Below are 21,297 nucleotides of genomic sequence, written 5' to 3' on the forward strand. Positions count from 1 at the left end.
TACCGAAGACTGACAGAATCAGGCTGAGGCAGACGGATCTATAAAAGAGTGGGAAAATACCAAGAAGGACTTCTCAGGTAGGGCCATTAGTAAAACACCGTTAATACTTTCAGCAGCCGTGATCAAGCGTTGACCCTTGGCACTCAGGTAGACGCGGAGCTGTAGGGGAGAGAGGGCAGGAATCGTTTTTCACGACCCAACCGGCAGACTTCCACACTTTGCCCCAACAGCAGAGAGCCAGAGCTCGCCAGTGCAGTGCATTAAATGCTAAGAGCACCCACCAACTATTCCAGCAGCAGCTGAGAGCCTCAAGCCTCTTGCTACACCATCTTCTCACTACGAGGAGGATGAAAGTCAGGGGAAGCTAGCTGGCCTAGGCTTGGAGAAATGACCGCTGTCTCGCTCGGCACTGTTCTTTCCTTCTGGGGCAATCCTTTTCTTTCCTGCTTTTTAGTCTCACCTACACTTGCTCACACACCGGTTATTTCTGGTCTCTGCGTGGCTGATGAACAAGACCCTCCCCAGGCTCCTCTGGGAGATTCCAGGACTGACTTGTAACAAAGGCAAATAACAGAACTTACAGTCAGGGTGTTCATAGGGCAGCCAGTGGTGCTTGCTGTTCTGATACTCAAAGTGGGAGTTGCGTTGCTGACACTGCTGCGCTCTGAAGTCCTCAAAGTGCTTCGGACACTCCTCTGTATTGCAAAGTTGAAACTCAAAATTGACACCAGCACAATCTTCACCTCCATTAATGGGCCTGTGAAGAGAAAACATTCAAGAGAATCTAAAACCCTCTGGACGTTCGCTCTGGGGATTCTTCTTCTGTCTCAGGTGAAATTTCACACTCTATTTTAAGAGACAATTTTGCAAAAAAGACGTGTGAAGTGACAGAAATGGAAACAGAGTGGTTACACTGTGCAGATACACACTTGCAGTATAACCTCCGAGCTTGCCCACGCATCCCCAAGGCACAGGCTGAAATGCAGAAGTAATACATGTGCAGCTATACGCTGCCAATAGTTGATTTACAATTAGAGATTATCTGAGTTTATCCTGCAGCTTGCTGAGCTCGTGTACTCTTCACTCTCTTACACATGAGCTAAATCCTTGGGAGGGTTTTCCACAGGCTTTCCTCTGGAAATTCTTGGACTCTCCAAAAATGGTCCTGGCTCCCTACAAAGCGCCGTATTTCAAGGGGCTTGAACAGATTGTGGATTTTGGCAGACTCCATCCAAAACGTAAATGCCGTTTAAATTGACACTTATACTGATTCCCAGTTGACTGGAACTACCACCTAGCCAGAAGACCTACATTGGATTGTTGCACTGGCGTGTTCGAAAGCGAACTCCAGTTCCACAGGTCCGTGAGCAGGAGCCAAACTTTGTCCAGGGTCCCCAGTTGCCATCCTGCTTCAGCTGGTTAGCGTTCTTCCACATGCAGTGACCTTTATAGCACCACTGAGAGAAACCGGGCAAGGAGAACAGATGAGAACAGAAACAAAAAACAAACCAAATGTATAATGGCAGTAAAACTGAAAGCATACACAGGCGAGCTCACGGGCTGAGGAGGGACATCTCGGAGAACAGACTGGAAGCAGAGACTTCCCTGGGGACAACGGGGGTGAGGGTCTCTGTACTCTGGGCCCCAGAGGACCTGATCCCCCCCCGAAGGCGGTCTGCTCTGTGAATGAGCAGGCAGCGACGCCGAACCCGAGCCTGAACCCTGCCACGGGCAGACACGCGGACCTCAACGCGTTCCACCCTCCTCTTCACCTAATTTAGGTCTTTGTTTCATTTGAGTCTTAGTCGCTACCACCTTTTTGAAGGAATTTTCATGTTCTGAATATTAGCAGGATGAAGTTTTTGCTAAGGATTACTTGGTTGTTTTTTTTTTCCTTTTTTTCCCCACACTGGCCAAATATCATGCTTAGGCAAATAGGCTGGAACAGAGGGCTAGTCACTGGGCAGGGTGTTGTTTTGCTGCTGGCTAGGGCATACCCAGATGGTACAAGTGGCTCTTCTGTATCTCAAAATACATGGAATTTGCTAAACAAACATTTATTTGAGCATAATTTTATAATTAAAAATGAATTAGCAGCAGGACACCCACTAATGGGGATATTAAAAGGGAAAAATAAAGAGCTAATCCTAAGCCTACACAAACATTTCGCCACAGGATGTCTGGACCACAAGCACTAAGAAGCGATCCTACAGTAACGGCATTATCTGCTACCGTGGATTCCTAAAGACACTTTATGGACACTTTGCAGATGAGAAGAGAATCCAAAGAACATAACGAAAAGGCCACAGAAGAGGCTGAGAATGGGTTACACCTCAGCTGGGATATTTCTATGTCCAAAATTTACTTCATACTACGGCAAACCTTGTACGGTTCACAGAATATCAGACTGGGACAGCACAGCTCCCTCGTTTCCCTTCCTCTGGCTCCACCCAGGGGATGCCAGGCAATCCCCTGTTTCCCCCTGTGCCTTTCAACCTAAATGAATACAACCGTTGGGTTTTTTTTTCAATTGAAAACACAATGCTTACTTTTCCAGGGGCACATTCTGTCCCATCGAGTGGAGGTCCTTTCTTAGTCTTACAGAAATAGGGGTTATCTGGATGGCTACACCACAACTGCTTGCATGGGTCAAAGGTTCGGAACTGAAATGCAGAATATTTATGAGATGAAACTCAACGCCAGATCATTAATACTTTTCAGATAAGGATTCAACCCACCCGGTCAATTCATCCCACACGCATGGCTACCAGTAAGCACAGTATCTTCAGAAAGAACAAGGGCAAAAGTATCTTCAGAAAGAAAAGGGCAGTGCTTATTCCCTGGATAGCCTAGCCCTGAGCTGGTGGGAAGAGAAAAGGAGGAGACACCCAGAAGTGGGAGGAAAATGAGGGTTTTTCCCTTCTTCGTTGGGATCACTACCACAAGTCTGTGTCATGTGGACCGTGCTGCCATCCGCTTGACCATTAAACCAAATGACCCAGATGACTGGGTTTCACCCATAAATACCTCTCTCCTCTTTATAGATCTGTTTAACTGCTCTTCGATTATGAGAAAATGAATATATTGCAACTCTTTAGTAAGGCCAGACACCAACTGGCTGAATGAACGTTTGTCGTTGCAATGACTGCCTTGGACATACCGCTGTGCACATTTTATAGCCAACGCCAAAATCAAAGCGGCACTGTTCGTCCATGGAATAATTGATGCCTGGCAGTTCAGGAAGCTTGGGCCAATCATGTTCGAAAGGGTCGTCAAGAAGACAGTCGTAAGAGCTGTGGAAAGATACACAGAAAAAAAAACATGAGAAGATGTAGTGATTTTTTTTTTTTTTTGATCAGCAAGATCAAAGCACTTATTCTTAGTAAGGCAATACTCCATTTCTCCAACCTGATTTCTATCCTGTTTACATATTTATTGCTCCCCAAAGCACAGATAGTCCCTTCCGTAGGAATACTGCCTAGTGCAACGTGACTGAGCATTGGACGGAAGATCCTACAGCAAAATCCCTCCACTCCCAGTGCCAAAGGGCAACATCTCAACGTGCTTCGACCTGGATTATGATTCCTAATCCAAGGCCTAACACAAAGCCCGCTGCAGTCAGAGGGAGTCTTTCCACTGGCTTCATGGCACTCTGAAACAGGACAGTAGTCTGAGAACAGGCCTTCTTACCCGACACCTACTGTATTCACAGGGATGAAACCCTGCCTATCCAAAGGGCAAGACTAAGGCTTGCTTTTTTCTCATTCCTGTTTAACTCTGATGTCTTAAAATAGCGATACTGGTGGGCTGCTCCTCCTGCACCGCGATATTTCACTTGAAGCTCTAAGGTCTCAATCAATTACTATTTTATGCTTTATGTTACGAATAGGGCTTCTTCTGTAGGAGATGCGGGTCAGCTCGTTTTCACTCAACTTTGACTGGAAAAACCAGCTATTTGCAATGGAGAAGGAAGCCTGAGTAAGAACTGGATGAAGAGGGACATACATGGAGGGAGACTAGAGCCAGCAGGGTAGAGATCTGTTCTCCTTTTCTCCCTAATTCAGACACGCGCATGCATGCCGCCTTCTCTCTTCCACAACTTTTGCTAGTTCCTTTTCTGAGTTTAGGGCTTCATCCTGCCAGTTTCACAGCATAACTGCTAGAGAAATCAAAAACCTAGGGAAAACACCAGCTACCTGACACAAAGTCTGCCGGGAAGACTCCTGCTACCATCCCCCAGAGGATGCGATGGGCTTTTGAGCACAGCCCGAAGTGAGGAAGCATCGTCCCTGGTTTATAGCTCTTGTCATATAGATTTGAAGGGAAAAAGAGTACGGCAAAAAGGGTGATGGGACGATGCCCCACTGGAGGAGGCCAGACGTGGAGACAGCGGCATTTTGCCGCTGTTGCATCGAAGCGGAGCGCAGCCTCCTGGAACCCCTCCAAAGGCTGAATCCCTGTTTGGAAGCAGAGGGCAGGCCGGCCTGGAGGATCCCATTCCTCAGCACCTCCGAGGCCCCAGCACCGCTGTGTTTACAAAAAGGGCTTCCACACTCAAGGGTCCCGTTTACGACCCTTGTGCCTGCTCCTTTATGCCAGGATTGCCTCTCCTCTCCTCTTCGCTGCCTAGCAGAGGGCAGCACACCGGCCCCACGTCCCAGGACCTGCAAAGACTTCTGTTTCCTTTAGTAAAACAACTACCCCCCAGCGCTGACGGGTCCTTACTGTATGTATCTCTTGAGCTCCTGGCCGCTGCATCTGGACCAGTGGTAGCGATGGAAGGCAGCCTGCACCAAGGGAGCCATAACGCTCCCCATGGCCGTCTCATCCCCACATCTGTTCCCTTGCCCGTCGTGCTCCATTCCCAGCCTGTAGCAAAAGAATCGGCATCAGAGCCCAGGCAGTTCCCGCTCTTCAAACAGAAAAACAACTGTAAAGAAACCAGTTTCTCATGCGCATTTAATCACGCAAAATGAAATCGGTCTTGGCATTCTACAGATATCACCTGTATTTCAAACTGATCTTCTCTGATGCCAAAACATAAGGACTCTATGAATACTCCTTCATGTATACTTCGTTTTATTTGTTAATACCAGGAATGAACTAACTAGATGATGATGACTTCTTATGCTTCAGATAAAGGAAAACAACAATTCAACTCACCGGGGAGCAGTTCATGCAGACACTGAATTGTTCATGTTTGTATACTCATTTATCAAAAGCATCTATTTAAACACAGAGCTAACACAGTTATCATGTCGCATCTCCAAAGAGCTAACGTGGTTAGCACCTCTCCAAGCATGCACCTGGTACAACTTAATATGTGAGTGACCTGGTCATCTCCAGTTGGGCTAAATTCCCCCCAGTGAGCTGAAAAAGTAGCCCATGCTACGTAAGGAAGACAAAAATCAGATCCTCGGTGCTTGACATTAACTCATCCAGACAGCTCACAAAGATCTTTGCTTAATCAGTTGCTCCCAACCTAAAATTTTATTGTTCTTGAAGAGGTGCCAAATCTAACAAATCAGCACTTTCAGTCAATGAGAAGAAAGAAGTTAAGGATGCTTGACAAGCTACTGTCTCCACTGCCTGGCCCTTCCAGGTTTCTTACTGACCTCTTCCTCACCCTAGAGAAAACAAGTCCCCCCTCTCTATTCCCCTTGCTTTCTTCCCCCACTTATCTCTTCATTGCTTAAACCACTGATGCATTCCAAGGGAATGGAGATAAAAATAGGATAGCTTTCATATAGCCATTAAAATTAAACCACTTGAAGCAAGCAGGAGATGTAGTACCATAGTTTGTCGGCAATCTAATTGTAAAAGTTAGACTTACACGTGACCGGTTTCATGAGCAACAACAAAAGCTGATGAAAACCCATCCTCGTGGTTGAGAGTACAGCTTCGGACCGGGTGACACATGCCAGTAACAGGAGCGTATCCTATTGAAAGAAATCATGTCTGATTCTTTTGCCCATTACATTTATTTTAAATGAGACCTCCCAATAAACTTACAACCTGAGAAGAACCTAGGATTATCTTCTTTTGACTGTTAATTTTTTTCTCTGCCTTTGCAACTGTTGTCAAACAGAGTAAATGGCGCTGACATACTGGGATTGATTCCACAGACAACTGTGCTACTTCGGGCACTTACACTTTTATCACCAAAACTGCAAAAGATTCCTGTTCAATTAAAAGGTAGAGCTATAGGCTGGGATGTTTAGCATGTGTTCATATCAGTACCTTCATCTACATGCTGCCTGGTACAGCACAGTGCATGTTTTTTCCTCCGTAAAAGCCAAAATCTTTCTGATGACAGGGAATTCTGCCTAACATCTCAACCTAACCAGTTTCACGGCAGGCATGCCAGCCCACACCTGAAGGAGAACTCAGACCCTTATCTCCCCCTGAAAGGTCAAGGGAGCATGGAGGTACAGAACACAAATATCTAAGACATCTCCAGCTGGACAGCCAAAACACGGGCTCACCCAGACTCCTATTTATCTGCACTGACAAAAATCACGTATTGTGAATTTACTTCCCATTATCTTTGGTTCCTTGAGTCATAAAGCTTAACGCAGGTATCAAAGTAGTTGGTACGCTTTCTATAAAAAGAAATCTACAGTGAAGGACACAATAAAATAAAAGCGACGTTGAATGCCAAGTGCATTGAACATTCCTAGTGATCCCCGCACACAGACACACATACACAAACACCCGGTGTTTGAAGAAAGTAAATAGCTATTTACTTACATCTCTCCAGTAAGAAACTTAATCTGCTACAGTTAGATAGAAATGGCAAGGACTACCATGGCAAGGTCTACCTGCTTTTTAAAAAGGATGTAAAAGGAACGGGAGGAGGTACTTTCTCTCCACAACAGGGTAGTGAGTACATGCTCAGGCTGTCCATGTGGGCCTTTTCTAAAGCCAGAAGAGGGAACTGAAAGTTATGACGAGTGTACGTGCCTTCCCCAACAGGACCAGGTTTCCATACATCTTTAAAATTGAACACGTCTTTAAATACTTGCTGAATAAAGGCCTACGTTACTTATTGTCTCAGGATCACATAACAATGCAATTTTCAAATTTTCCTCTTTTCTGGCAGGCACTAGCCCAGAAACACCAAGTCCAGATAGTTTTGCTCCAGGTCAGCTGCATTACCTTGCATACCAGCAGGCCCAAAATCTTGCCTGGTTAAGAAGATGGCATGGTCGTGGTGCTCAGAGTGATTGGGGTCCGACTTCTGCTGCTGATACGCCCAGCGGCAAACGTTTTCCAAGCTTCTCGAGGGATTCCCCCTTTCAATCAAGCTAATGGACTGAAAGAGCAACACATTAGACCCAGGAGCTCCTACAGGTAGGAAATTCAGACAAGTTTCTCTCTTCCTAATACCCTATCACTCTAAGTCATGACAGCCTTCCTTCATGTGGGAAAAGAAAACGTGCCTGTTAACAGTGACCATGCGCATGTAATAGTACGTCTTTCGGGTTTTTTTTTTTTTGAAAACAGTTTAATGAGCGCTCATATCATCTACGAAAATAACTGCCTTTCTATGTATAACCTGCAATGTGCAGGAGGAACACACAACTTGATGTTAGGATTGGACAAAGACATTTTTCTTTCTTTTGTTGGAATTGCTCGCAGTCTTGACTGCAACGTGACTCAGTTGAGATGAATGAGCACGTAGTAACACACACAGCCTGTGTGGAGGAAGCGAGTAACATAAACACATCAGACAGTGCCTCAGCTGGTGCAAACCACTGCAGTGCCAGTTAATGTGTAGTGATGAACACAGGTTAAACATCTGGTTCTGTGAGACTTGTGCTACAGTGTGTGCCTACAAGCTCAGTAAATTTAATTACAAGACAAACACCAAACTGGTCTTCTGACTTGCCCAACTTCAATGTCTGAGTCAAATGGAACAGGTAACAATCTTTATCAAACCCTAAACACCATTACTGCTTTCCTCTCGTCCTGAACAATTTAACAAGCATTTGTTTCAAAACTCTCCGAGTGTATTTTACCAGCAAAATCAATGTACTGTTACAAGTACTGTCAAGGGCACAAAGTAGAGGAGTGTGCTATGACCCGGTAACAGGGGTCTACACAAAATGAGAAAAGGAGGTAGTTAACACTAGGAGACTGCTTGGAGGGGATGCACCAGCAAGCTGTGTTGGTCGACCAAGGCGACTGCTTCTACTAAACCGATTTAATTCCCGGAGAACTCAAAAGGGCAAGAACTCAGGCTGCAAGCCTGAGCCAGTCCTGCACCTGTGTCACAGCAGGGACACTCATGGTCAGCCTCAGGAAGGAGGGCACAAGCACATTTAGCACACACCAAGCAGGGAAAGCAGTTCTCTGGAACCAGCCGGTCAGTAGCCTTTCGTTTCCACAGCCCTTCATGCGATTCACATGGACTATAATTACAAAGAAGACGAAGGCGGAGAATTGGTTCAGAGGCTCGCTTACCTTCGCGTACCCCAACATGATCATTCGGACCAGCACGACATTTATGTGAACGCCCAGGGATTCATCGTGGTAAATTTCATTCACCTGAGAAAAGAAGGGAAAAACTGAAAAGAAAGCACCACTGATGACAGCAAGGGAACTTCCAAGGCCACGTGTATGTTATTTCAAGCACTTACACCACTACAGTCTTCTCAGAGGAGGATTCAAGTCTCGAGTCATTTCCACGCAGTGAGAAATGCAGACTACACTTCCCGTCATCACACACCCCCTCACCCAGAACTTTCTGAAGTGCATGTCAAGACTCCTCTCAAGTTTACTGGCCTTTGGACCAGGGCCAACAGAAAAGGTGATTGGGGAATAAAAAGATTTCAAGTTCCACCCCTGCAAATATTTATCTGAATGCTTGATTTCACTCATTTGATAAACATAATGAGGGAAATGAGGTTATTCCTGAAAGCAAGGTTATAGCAGTGCGTTCAAGTTCACCGAGGGATTTAAAAGCAGATAGAGTTTGCTTTAACAACAGATAAACCCATCACCATCCATCCCATGTGGCCACCTCTGCTATGTCATCTGGCCACTCTAACTGTGGATGAATTCCAGATTCCGTTCCTATTTGTTTCATCAACCATTCGTCTCACTTCAATCAGTTTAAACACATGGGATGAGTATTTTAGCGAGGGGAGCGAGCGAGCATGTTTTTGTTCATTTTGTAAAAGATTCTGCTGCCAGTAGCTCTCGCTCAAGGAAATGTGCCGTTAACTTCAGCACAGGTTTGTCCTCGGAAAACACTCAAGGATTTGGCTTAAAGCCATTTCTGCATTCTGAAGCTCTAGGCTGGGAAGGCAGAATATTTAGACAATGACACGAACAACGAGGCTCCATTTCTGCACACATGTAGGCATGTGTTTAGCTTTAAAGATGTGAATAGTACTCCTGATTCTAAATCAGTCTTAAAATTAATGGGCAAAGTGTTTCCAAATCCCAGAAATGCTTTGGAAATTTTCATCTCAAAGTTTTAAAGTCAACAGCGTTGCCAGAGACATAAATGCTGTAGTATACCTTACAGGGTAATGATATCTCCAAATATACTTGATTTCTGCAAGTCAACGCGTTCTGTTAGAAAAATTCACCAGCTGCATGAAAGCATGTAACGTTTATGCGATCTGGAAAGACTTACTACCTGAAAAACAAACTGCTGGCCTGAGAAAACACCCATCCGTAAGAGAACCCCATGAGACCTCCAAACTGTAGTCCTCCAGGACTGCAGAAAACATACAGGACAGAGCAAACTTCAAAGCCCACAAGGAGTCCTCATAAAACAGTCCATGGCCTTGCACCACATTAGGGCTGCAGAGGTCCCCAGTGAGATCTCTACACATCATTTAAAGGCAGAATTTTGATTCACGTGTTTTTAGCCCCATTTCCAAAGGAAATAAAGAATAGATAGTCACTCCCTCTGGTAGTTCTAATGCCTCAATAAATTTTGGCCCCGTTTACCACTTCCAGCAACACTTGCAAACAATAAAGGCCTCCAAGAATTTAAGTATCCAGAAGTTTTGTGAAAATAAGCCGGTGATGAGAAATAACAGTCTTATTACTGCTCACAAGGAAGGAAAGACTGCATATCCTTTGTCACACAGACAGACGGGAGCTTGGAGAACACTCCCAGCACAAGAGAAGCTCATGTCCCATGAGAGAGCCCAGCCACAGGACAGAAATCCAGAGGTAACACTGCAGTTCCACTGCTCATTGAACAACTGAAATATTTCATGGTGATTTTTGTTTTGAAAAAATTTTTTTTAGAAGCAGTTAATACTGCTGCCCTACTTTTTAGAGATAAATTAGAATTATGTGGTCGCTTTTGTACTAAAAAGAGTATTTGTGGAAGTGAAGTTAAAAAAACCCAGAATTATGCTGATGGGTCAAAAATCATTCTTCTTGAGGACCTTCCCTGTGTCTGGGAAGGTGAGAAATGTCCTGCCCCCAGAGTGTAAATTAGGGGGCTAAAACATCTGCAGATCATCAATGAATCTACTCATCCCCCTAAAACCAAAATAAATATTATGGGTAATTGGTGAAAAATAAATACCACTGTTCAGAAGCTGGTATATTTGAGCAGGATTTAGAGGTTTGGGGTTTTTTTTTTTTTAGTCAGGCTAAACAGAACTTCCCCTTCCCCTCAGGGAAAAAGGTCATTCCAAGTTGTCCAGACTGCGGGACTTGGCACAATGATTTTAGCCCATGGTTTTTAAAAATGCAATCCCTTTTAGGACCAGCTGAGAACAGACTGTCAGCAGGACAGTTTTACAAGGAATGAGCACATAACTCAGACTGCCCGTCTTGTGAAGCAATTATTCCAAAGTTCAATTATTCATCTCATATTTTCTCCCAATTAATGCAATAGCATTGCTCCCACAAAGGCTTGTGTCAGAAAAAGCGTTCACATTTCCCTTGCGCCAAGAAACGACAAGCTTCCCACGAGTGACTTTCCTAGAGGCAAAAAGGATCCTGGACCTCACCTGAAGATTCTCGTCTTCTTCAAGATTTCTCCACAACACCATTTTTCACCCCGTTCTCTGTGGATTGCTTTGGACGGCTCCACTACAGGATTCCTACAGGGACTAAGTTCGTATATACTCTTGTGACCAAAACCCAGGAAATTTTGGAAACCCGTAACCTTGCTGGAAGGACAGAACTCTAAAAAAGGGCAGGAAAACGTCAGTGTAGGCTGCAGCACTTTCAGACTGCTGGAACTGCGTCTACACTGCAGTTACAATGGCAAAAGAAATTACATTCCAAGAAACTGGTACAAAACGCACATATAAATCACACCCCAGGAAGCTTGATTTGTCTGATCTGAACTTGTGAAACGTATCACAGATGGCCAACTGGCCATATAGCCTCTGTTGGAGTACTGAAAAGCAGAAAGGGGTTGGACTGAATTCAATAGCAATTTGCACAAGAAGTCGGTCGGCACTCTCACTGCGACAGTGATGACAACTGAGAGACTCCACAAAGCTGGGAAGTGTCTGTTTACCGAATGGATAAAAAAAATGTTCAAACAGAATAAATAAATGCACCTGGCAAATGAACTGCAGGGCTGCAGTAAGGAGCACTGCACAGGGGAGATAACTGCTAACCAAGGGACTTCAGTGCTTCTGTAGAAACTCAGCCATGTTGACGCAGTATGAATGTCATGGGTGAACCCACCTTCCATGTACTCCTAAGACAACAATGGTGAAATCGAAGGCACCCTCCAGCCAGACCTTCTCCCCACAGGAGAACTGGCTGGGTTCTCACCCGTCGCAGAAATTGCTGCCTCCTGACCTGCAGTCAACCACACATCCCCAAGTTATGTTGGACGGTTCCTCTGAGCACCTTTTGCAGCATGAGCTCTCGGTAGCCGGCCTTTCAAATTCGGGACAGATGGCAAGCTGCAGATGCATGGCTGGTTTGGCACGGGTACCGTGCAGTTCCCAGTCAGGGTTGCCCACCAGTGCCCGCCGACCCTACCTCCGCGGTGCCCAGGCAGGGCTTGCAGGCTAGTCCAAGGCAATCTGCAGCCCTCCCAAGGGCTGAGGTGCCAAACGACTTGGCAGGGGGTAAACCATTTGCCTACCAAAGCCTCACCCATCGTCGCGGTCTCCCCAGACCAGCTCCCAGGTCTGCCAGCATAAGCGGTCCCTTCTGGCTTTCAGCCGGAGGAGGACTAGGAGGGATGGCTGCTGCTGGGTCGAAGCACCAAGAGCCATGGGAAACCTGGACTCTGCCCTTGTTCCTCGTTTTTTTACTCGCTTTACTTACTTCCTTGTTTTATTACTCGCTGACCCAGACTGAGTTTGCTTTCCTGTTCTGTTTATCAGGTCCTGCCTGTAGTGACCTCCTTTGGTATTTTTTGATGAAAAGCGCTATATGAGAACAGTATTACCTTGATTTCCAGCTCTTCATTTCCTTCTCTGAGAACCTACAGCGACTTTGATCACTTTTGTAAATTACCAAGACATTTCGACAGAAATAATTTAAGAGTAACTGAACTGACTGAAGAAGGTTACAGAAGCTTCTTCGCTGACATTTCCCTGCCCTTGCTCACTCACAGCAAGTTCCTCTCCGCTTGCACCAAATGCTTCATTGGACTCTCCTTGGGTTTTGGGGACCATACAGCCTCAATGACCTTCTGCTTCTGCCTTGATGAAACTACTTACATTTCTGTCACTGACTTGCACGGGGGGATGTGCAGTTTCTTAATTAGTGTTCTACAGTGAAGGAATGTTGAGTAATTCAGAATTTGATGATTAATGCCATCAGCTGCTCTACTGTTCACATCACTGGAAATGAAACAGCTTTGAAAAAAATAGTTGACTACTGGTCTAACTGACCATCTAGGGTATAAATCACTAGATTAAATGGCAAGGAGTGAGTCGTGCTCTTTTGGTGACACTTTCACGTGCCATCAGTCTTTACCACAGGCTGAGGGCAGTATTAGATTAAAACCAACATAAACTGATACACGGGAGAAGTGAGTGCATGATGACTGTATGCTATAGAAACAGCTCCCTAACAAGTCATCTTGACAGACAATAGGGTAAGGTACAAGCCTGACAAAATCAGAACTCAGGGTTGTGAAGAAGGGTGGCTTTGAAGGAGAAGCAGCTGCCACAGCCTCTTCACTCTTGTGATGAAGAGAGAGAGGGTCTGGGCCATTCTCGAAGCCCCGCAATTCAGCTCCACAGCGGAACCCACCAGCTGGATGAGGGGTGAGAATGACGACTCCCGAACTTGTAAGAAAAAGTCACCGCATACAGAACAGGCTATTTGCCCGTAAAGAGCATCCCCCAGCGCTCACCGTGATGCTGGAACGTGAGGAAACAAAGCAGAGATTTTCTTCTGAACCGTGCCACTCAAGCACGCCTGCTTGCCACAGAAAGCTGGGCTGGGAGATGACAGCTCAAAAGTTTCAAATGAGAGAACACAAGCTGCCTCCTTCCCCTCTCCTCCTCCAGCTCAACACCTAACCCACAGCCCAGTCAAGCCGGCAGCGAGACCGAAATGCCCGCTGCCTGCTGCGAGGTCTTCTGGAGGTGTCCAGGCTCTGCAACGCAGGCAAGACTCCCGGAAAGCCACCGAGCAGAGGGAAAAGAATTGGCAGGAACAGTGCTGAACTTGGGCTTCTCTGGCTACCTTTTTATTATGAGAATTATTAAAAGCTCAATACTCTTCTGTGTCTGTCATCTCTCCCTGCATTTATTTTGCATCACGTTTGCGTCTCATTTCCTGTTTTACCTGCACCTTGTTTAGAAACGTCATCTAAAAAAGACTACCATTGTCAAAATCTTGACAGGAATGACTACATTCTTACAAAAGCATTCCTTCTAAAAGCGGTAACCACCTTTACCGTGGTGGACCGACAGCTCCTCGGGGAAGTGGTGGGTGTTCCAGCTGGCACAGGCTCTGAGCTGACATCCACTCCCAGCAGATGGAGCCGCAGACGTTTAAGAAAAGATGGCAGAGTATTGGGACAGTGTGTCAGCTCTGCTGTTTACAAAGTTAAATGTTTTTAAAACTAAAAGGACAATATTCTGGAACCATCTTTAATGAGGACTTACTGTCAATGGTTCGTGAGGTGCGTGGTAAAAAGAAAATGATTCCCTGCAAGTACTGGGCCAAGAATATTTTGTTACTCACAAGAATAATAACTTTTCATCCCAAACTTTCGGGATTCAAAAGTTAACTTGCTTCCACAGTTGCCAGAACTACGTTAACTCCTCTTTCACTTCCTTCAGCAATACCAATTACCCGTGCAGTTTAGCTCAGCCACAGGTGACTGCTCAGAGGACGCGGGCATTTCTGAAGCGCTGCTAGCAAGAATAGTGCAGCAGATCTGCACGGAAAAACGATGCAGATTACCTGTCTGCCTCATGCACGCTGTAGTCGGGCACCAGCAGCAGCTCTGATTTCCATGTGGAACTGCACAGAGTGAGTGCTGATCTGACTTTTCTCCTTTATCTGAATTAATAACTACCAGGCAAGTGATGGGGTTAGAGACTAGAGAAAGCCAAGAGATCTCTCAATTCAGTAATGTGTTTAGGCCCTGCTATGCACTTCTACACAGAGGCAGAGTGAATGGAAAAATGAGAGCAAGTGATGGGGAGATAAAGAACTGCAGGTAGCGTGTGTGCATGGAGACCTGTGGCTGAATTCTTAAGACATATCTGGCATCGTCTGTTCTCGTTGAAGCTAATCGTAAAGCTGTCATTGACTTCGGCATGTGGACGACAAACTAAAATTGTTATTTAGAAAGAAGGCGATACCTGCAAAACTGCAAGGCTGAGTGGATAGTGATCACCAAAAGAGGAATTCTGTCACAAGTAACCTGCAGTTTGAGAAGGAATGACGGATGGAACCCTATGGCAGGGTTCAGGAGATGGAGGCTGTAATTCCTTATGTGCTCCTGGTAAAGGTAAGATCAGGAAAACGGCGATTCTGTCACCTCAAGGAATTCAGCTGAAACTGCCCAGTAATGGACAGGCCAGCGAGCTACCTGAAACAACTCCAGGCGACTGACATTCTCTCCAGTGGGTGATTTCAGCCCTCCGCCCTTCTGGAAGGCAGGCTGTCGGTGACATTGGCAGTTCATGCTGTCAGATAATGGTAAAGCTTCACCTAAAACCCAGGGACCACACGAGATTTTATTGCTTTGCACTAGATGAGCCCATATGGGGTTCTGACTTCCAGTGCTGACCTTTAACACCTGTTTTAGATGCATCGCTGACGCTGGGTTTTCCAGCCTGTTTCTTAAACCAGGAGTATGTACCAATGTTAAGTACGGGCAAACATCTCAGGCATTCCTTTAGCTGAAACTGAACCTCCAGGCCTGGAGCTCCCAACGGCATGGCAGGGCCACGTAGTGCTTGGGTCCCAGCGAGCCAGCTCTGGCACCGAGAGCAGTATAGTTTTGTCAGCATGGCACCATGCCCAGGATAACCAGTCTTGGCACAGGGTTGAAGGAGTGTGATTTAATACTGCTTTTTTTGCACTTGTGTTGCTTACAATGCCCATATGTATTGTTCTTCTGAAGCTACTCTGGAGCTATCTTGCGTATGCTGTGTTACCTGTGGCAAAACTGCCCTTAATTTCCCTGCTTGGGAAGTAAAGTCTCGGCAAGTTACCATCAGCCTTGCAAAAATCACCACGAATACTCGTAACAACTGTCACAAATTCTTTCTTGTCTAGAGACCCGCTGTTTTTAGGAAGAGTGAAAGATACAAGTTCGGATATGCAAGGTTCACTTCTTGGACTTTCATACCACTAGATCCAAGCCTAAATCTGAACCAGAAGTCAGGCTCACGTCTGTCAGGCTGTGCAGAACCATGCCTGCTGGTGTCAGGAGCGGACTGGACCACAACGGCCGCAGTCCCAGTGGCCGATGCTCTTCTAGGAACAAGCGAAGACTTGCTCATGTGCTTTCTGATTCCCTCGAGCCTGAAAAAGAAGCTTCTACTAACAACAAAGACATGCAGCTACTAGACGCACATTCGCGGCCGTGAAAAGTCTCGCTCTCAGTTCACTCGTGCCTCAGAGGTGACCCACAGAGCAGCCCAGGCTCAGTGCCTTGTTTCTCCTCAAAGATCTTCACACCCAGCTTCCTAACACACCGCAGTCAAAGGCTTTCTGTGTGCGTGTCAGAGGAGGGGAGGAAGTTATGATTAAATGCCTTGGGCTCCAAACCCAAATGCACAGACATTACTCAACTTAACAGCCCCTTTTCATCAAACCAAGATTCTACAGCGTCCATTCGCTTATTGTTAGAGAGCAACTCCCCGGACGTGCTGAAATACCACAGTGACCTAAAACACATAAGCTCACAATTACAGAAACAGTAGGGAAGGCATAAGACCGAACAAAGCTCCAGGTTGTAAACCTAGCAGACTAAATTCTGTTTTTCAGTTACAACGTGTGTGTATGTCTGGAGTTTCTTATTCTAGATTTATAGCACAGTATAATTCTATTCAGAGTTATTGTAATTCTACACAGAGTTATGCTGGAAAAGATATCAGTTGGTTTAAATTCATACAGAGGTATTATTTTTCCTCTCAAATTCTACGGATTAGATTTTTAAACTGCTGGTCCTCATTTTGGAGCTAGAACAGATGGGGCAGATTTTCAAGGATGCTCAGCATGTTTGTGCACTTGGAAAGCTACAATGGGATTGTGACAGGCAAAAGCTGTGTGGTGCTGAGGTGTTTTTTTCTAAAAGGACCTGGCTTTAAACATCTAAAGGGTAACGGAGGTCTTAGGACAATGAGATCATACTTGTGGTACACTTTGGTCCTGGCCCTGTGCTTCCCCCTCAATATTTGAGGGGTCTCCCCTGTACCTAAGCAGTATAGTCTTTCACACGTGTAGGGCTTGTGTTGTTGGCGGCACAGGAATAGCTTATTTATCTGACTGAGGAGCTTGCAAAGGGAGCAAAGAGACCTTCTCTGGATACGGCAACTCATTTTTAGTCTGAAACACAAGAGGTAACGCTTTCAGCCTCGGGTCTCCGGGCGCGTGAAGCCATCGCTGCGCAGCGCGCGCTGAACGGGAGCGGCGTAAAAGCCTTCGGTGCAGGGCACGTTCTGACACAGGCCACATGGACCAAAGCTGGGACCAAAGGCAGAGGGCATGGGAGAGAAGTAACGCCTCAATCATTCTGAACGCAGCGTTGTGGTGTTACCTCTGTTACACATGAGGTCTAACGCAAAGACGCTGTCCTGACAAGTCATATATATATGTGTGTGTGTGTGTATATATATATATATATATATATATATATATATATATATATAAAAAACACTGAGTCTTGGTCATGGCATCACTGATCTCGCCTCTTCCATTCACCGCCTGGGAGCAGATTTTCCACTGGCCGGATTAGGTGCAAGGGGGTTGCTCCTGTCACCCAGCAATCACCAGTCACCCCTCACGTAATTCAGGCTTAAATGAACTGAGCGAGCCTCAATGACCCTTCTTACGCGCTAGCACCACAGGTAGCCTTGCTGCCTGCCACTGCACTCAAGATGGCGTGGAGTTTGGACCAAGGGAAGAAGGCATTAAGAGCAAGAAATGCATAAGAAAAAACTATCAGCACAAGCATACAAACTAACCATAAAAAAAGGACTGAAGGCCAAATTCACCACACGCGTTACATTGGCTGTCCCTCCTGAAGTGGAACGCTGTGTATTAAGGGGAGCTGAAACGGAGTTTTGGGGAGGAGGGGGAGAAGGTGTTTCTGATACTTTGCCATAGTGAAAGGACTGAATTCTCTCAGTCAGGAACGATGGCAGCTGATGTGACGCTGAATAAGGAAACATTACAAAGGTGATTTGTAAGCCTAAGGAATCTTTTTTGAATTATTCCAAGAATAAATAGGTGAGTGTAAAAAAGACAAGAATCATTTCTACATTCATCAAATCATTATGAATTGTAAGCCTATTCTCTTATAATCTGTCCTTAAGACATTGTTTCTCTTTCCTGGAAAACCTTATGATCCCCACAGCTTCTAAGATGTATGCATACGAGTCTGATACTTAGATCCATTAAGAAAAGGCCACATATTGCAAGGGATTATACATCTCCTTCACATTCCTTTCATGTATTTTTTTTTAGATTTCTTCTAAGATAGAAAAAACAGAAAACATTTAAGCTTGAGCAATTCTAGCATCCAGTGCTAGTATAGTACATGACTTTTAATGCACAGTGTGAACTGTGCTCTTCCGTAATGTGCATTTCCGTAGAATCTGATAGGGTAGTTCAAGACTGTATCTTTAAATATAGTAACTTGCCATTGATTTTACAGCCAGAAATGTATACGTAGACAAAAAATACTTGCTAACCCCATAAGATGCACCATGATAAAGCAATTCTGTAAGTCTGTTCCTTTGCAGTTTCTATATAAATAGGGATATTGCCACATGAGTTAAGGAACAGACTTTACTAGAAGGTTTGCTTTCTTTCAAAGAGCCATTAGGGGTTTAGAACACTTTTTCACTCTGCATGTTTATTCTTTAACCAGGTTTCCTTTAGAACTGTGCTGCGGGAGAAGGTAGAAATTATTAGAAATGTATCAAGTTTACATTTTTCCCCACCGTTTTTCAACTATTTCCAAATTCTTGGAATTACGCTAGAGCGTGCCCTAGAACACTACTGTGAAAAAGATCAATTAAAGGAACATCTTGAAAAGAGAGAGCCACATCCAAGAGCAGACAAAATGATCATATTTGTATCAAGCACGGTCTCCTAGATACCCCTGCAAGAGTTTACAAAAGCCTTTCGCATTCCAAAACAAGCGCAGCACTATGGGAGATACTCACTATGTTCATGAGGGTGAGGAGGTAGTTTTGAACGTGTTCTTTGCCATGGAATCGGACGACAGAGTCGTCCACACCTAGCAGCACCTCAATGTTGTAGTCGTCGTCTCCCGCGTGCCTGCGTCGCCTCAGGGTTTCGTTCAGTTGCTGCTCTGCGCTGCTGTACAGGGAACTCAGCTCTCCAAGGCCGCCGAGAAGAGACTCTACAAGAAATAGGACGACATCAACATCTACTCCAATCCCATTTCAGAAACATCCTCCCGCACAACAGCTTCAGCTGTAGAATCACCACTTCTTTGGGTAAAATAAATCAGGAACTCTAAAGAGATTATTCTAGCGGCGTAGGGGTGGGGGAAATGGCCAGGTATGCAGTGAAAAAATTCTTTCAACCATACAGTTCTATAATTTATCACACAGTTCTTATTTCAAGCATAAAATTAATCCCTAAGGAGATTTAGGCCAAATACTTCACTTCCCAACACAGAACTTTCCCCCTCCTTATTTTTGCACGACATCAGGCGCGTGTTATAGAGTGCCACAGACATGGGATGCCTCAGCATTCACTGGGGATGCTGTACAACGCTTAACTTGTGGCTTTAGTGCTCAAAAGTAACATGGTCAGCCCCAATCCACATTGAAAAGATCTCAAACCGCAGTGTTGTGTGTTTGCCCCTCGTACCCCATCACTGGAACAGCTAAACTAGAATTTCTGACTGACCTACTATTTTTGTAACTCTTTGTTTAAAAAGTAGGTGTTGGACTATCCTCTCCTGTGAATATGACAGAGTAATTACTAGAAGGGTCCCCTGAAGACACGGGTCAAGGGGCAGAGTTCAGATGAACCGTTCTCAATTGGCTTTTAAGGGGATGCATTCAATAGGCTGTATCTGCAATGACTCAAAAGCTATTTCTTCCACTTATGACAGTAAAGAAAAATATCACCATGGATTTTTGACAGGAAAAAAGTCACAGCTGTAGGCTACTTAGTTCTTCCTAAATCTAAGCCAGCACACCAACAGGCTCTAAGCAATAAACAACAGTGAAGAGGCCCGTTTGGAACATCTTACAGTGTAAACCACCAGCTACGTATTGCAGTCCTCACTAGGAACCGGGCTGTTCTTGAGTCTCTGTGACAGTCAGGGAGCATCCCCATTCCCCCACTCTTCCATTTAGGAGAAAGATGCGACACAGCCCTTAAATACACAGGGATCTTCCTGCTCTACCAACGCAGCAAAACCAACCAGCGTCCAATGGATAGAAAGGAGAGGACGATCCTGCCTTCCACTCCCGTTGACTCGTATTGTAGCGGAGCATTTCCCCAAACGACGGCACAGCTTTCAAGCCCTTTTTCTCTACGCTGGAGTTGATGAAAGCCAAGGTTGCAAGTACACAAGCTGGCCCTTCACACGTTTTCAGGCAAGACTTCCAGTGAACTGGATGTAAGTTTTGCTTGTGGCAGGACAGCGGGACCAGGACCAATGCTGCAAAAAGCGCTGGACGGCCATGCTGTAATTCATCTTGAGCAGATTCAACTACTGGCCGAGTTAGCTGGGAAGCCTGTCCCTCCTCAGCATCGCAGCGGTTCACAGCAACACATAAATAACTCTCCCAAGCCCCACATCAAATGGCAAGGTTGTCCCCCGTTGTTTTCAGAAGCTTAGCCGCCACTGTGGGTGAGAGACCAGGTCTGCAAACAGCTTCACAATTCAACCGCAAGTCCTCTTGCTCTCAAGAATGCAAACCCTGTGATAGCACACAAGTGGGAAATTCATAGACAAGCTCCAATTCTAAAAATTGCTGCAGCTGGCAAAGCTGCCGAGCGCAGTGTCCAACGGAAATATACCAGTAATGTCATCGTATCGCTACGCCCGCAGCATGAATGGAATACCTTGAGATCCCTTCAGAAAGAACCCACTATCTGCGCTGTGCAGCACCTTCGGTTTGACCGTCACTTCCCTTCTTAACTAGGTGGTTTTGCGGTTCCAACGAAGAGGAGAATCTCTTTTTTGTGTGCATGTGAGCAGGCACAGCGACTCAGAAAGGATTCCTTTTTTTTCATCCCTCTCTAGTATGTAGCCACTTTCTGCACACAGAGGGTATTCTCAATATGCCAGCAGTTTCCATGCATGCACCCACAGAATAGTTTTCAAGCGTGCAATCCCAAGAAAGCAAGAAAAAATAACCTCACTCTAGGAAGAAATGGAATGACCATTTTTGGCCAAGATTTGAAAAAAAGCAGAAGTAGTACTGGAAACATTTTCAAGTGTTGAGCCTCCCACCTCCTGAAATGCAACTTGCATACTTCTTTCCACAGAAACCCCAAACTTCCCCCTGACTGGGCTCAGTGGTAAAAACCCAACCATTTTGCTCAGCCTGGCATGCAGCGTATTCCACGAAACGTACCAGGACTTCTGAGGATATTAAGCAGTACCCGCTCGAGCTACAGTCTTCCTGGTGCTGACTGGTTTTTAATTTTTTGTCT

At 45.4% G+C, this 21,297-nt stretch overlaps 1 protein-coding gene across 5 annotated transcripts in view; it reads right to left on the reverse strand.

The window, feature by feature from the left end:
* Positions 1–21,297, reverse strand: part of ADAMTS3 (ADAM metallopeptidase with thrombospondin type 1 motif 3) — a 126,621-nt gene that overhangs the window by 18,460 nt on the left and 86,864 nt on the right. For all 5 annotated transcript variants that reach the window (XM_069778321.1, XM_069778357.1, XM_069778328.1 and 2 more), the window contains 9 exons: positions 18,819–19,018; positions 8,467–8,550; positions 7,159–7,315; positions 5,834–5,939; positions 4,726–4,869; positions 3,161–3,293; positions 2,550–2,663; positions 1,312–1,457; positions 582–757 (listed from right to left, as the gene is read on the reverse strand). In XM_069778321.1, coding sequence (XP_069634422.1) covers positions 582–757; positions 1,312–1,457; positions 2,550–2,663; positions 3,161–3,293; positions 4,726–4,869; positions 5,834–5,939; positions 7,159–7,315; positions 8,467–8,550; positions 18,819–19,018 — 1,260 coding nt within the window. The remainder of the gene's footprint in view (positions 1–581; positions 758–1,311; positions 1,458–2,549; positions 2,664–3,160; positions 3,294–4,725; positions 4,870–5,833; positions 5,940–7,158; positions 7,316–8,466; positions 8,551–18,818; positions 19,019–21,297) is intronic.

Source organism: Haliaeetus albicilla, chromosome 1, assembly GCF_947461875.1.
Source record: "Haliaeetus albicilla chromosome 1, bHalAlb1.1, whole genome shotgun sequence".
In the NCBI taxonomy this organism is placed as follows: domain Eukaryota; kingdom Metazoa; phylum Chordata; class Aves; order Accipitriformes; family Accipitridae; genus Haliaeetus; species Haliaeetus albicilla.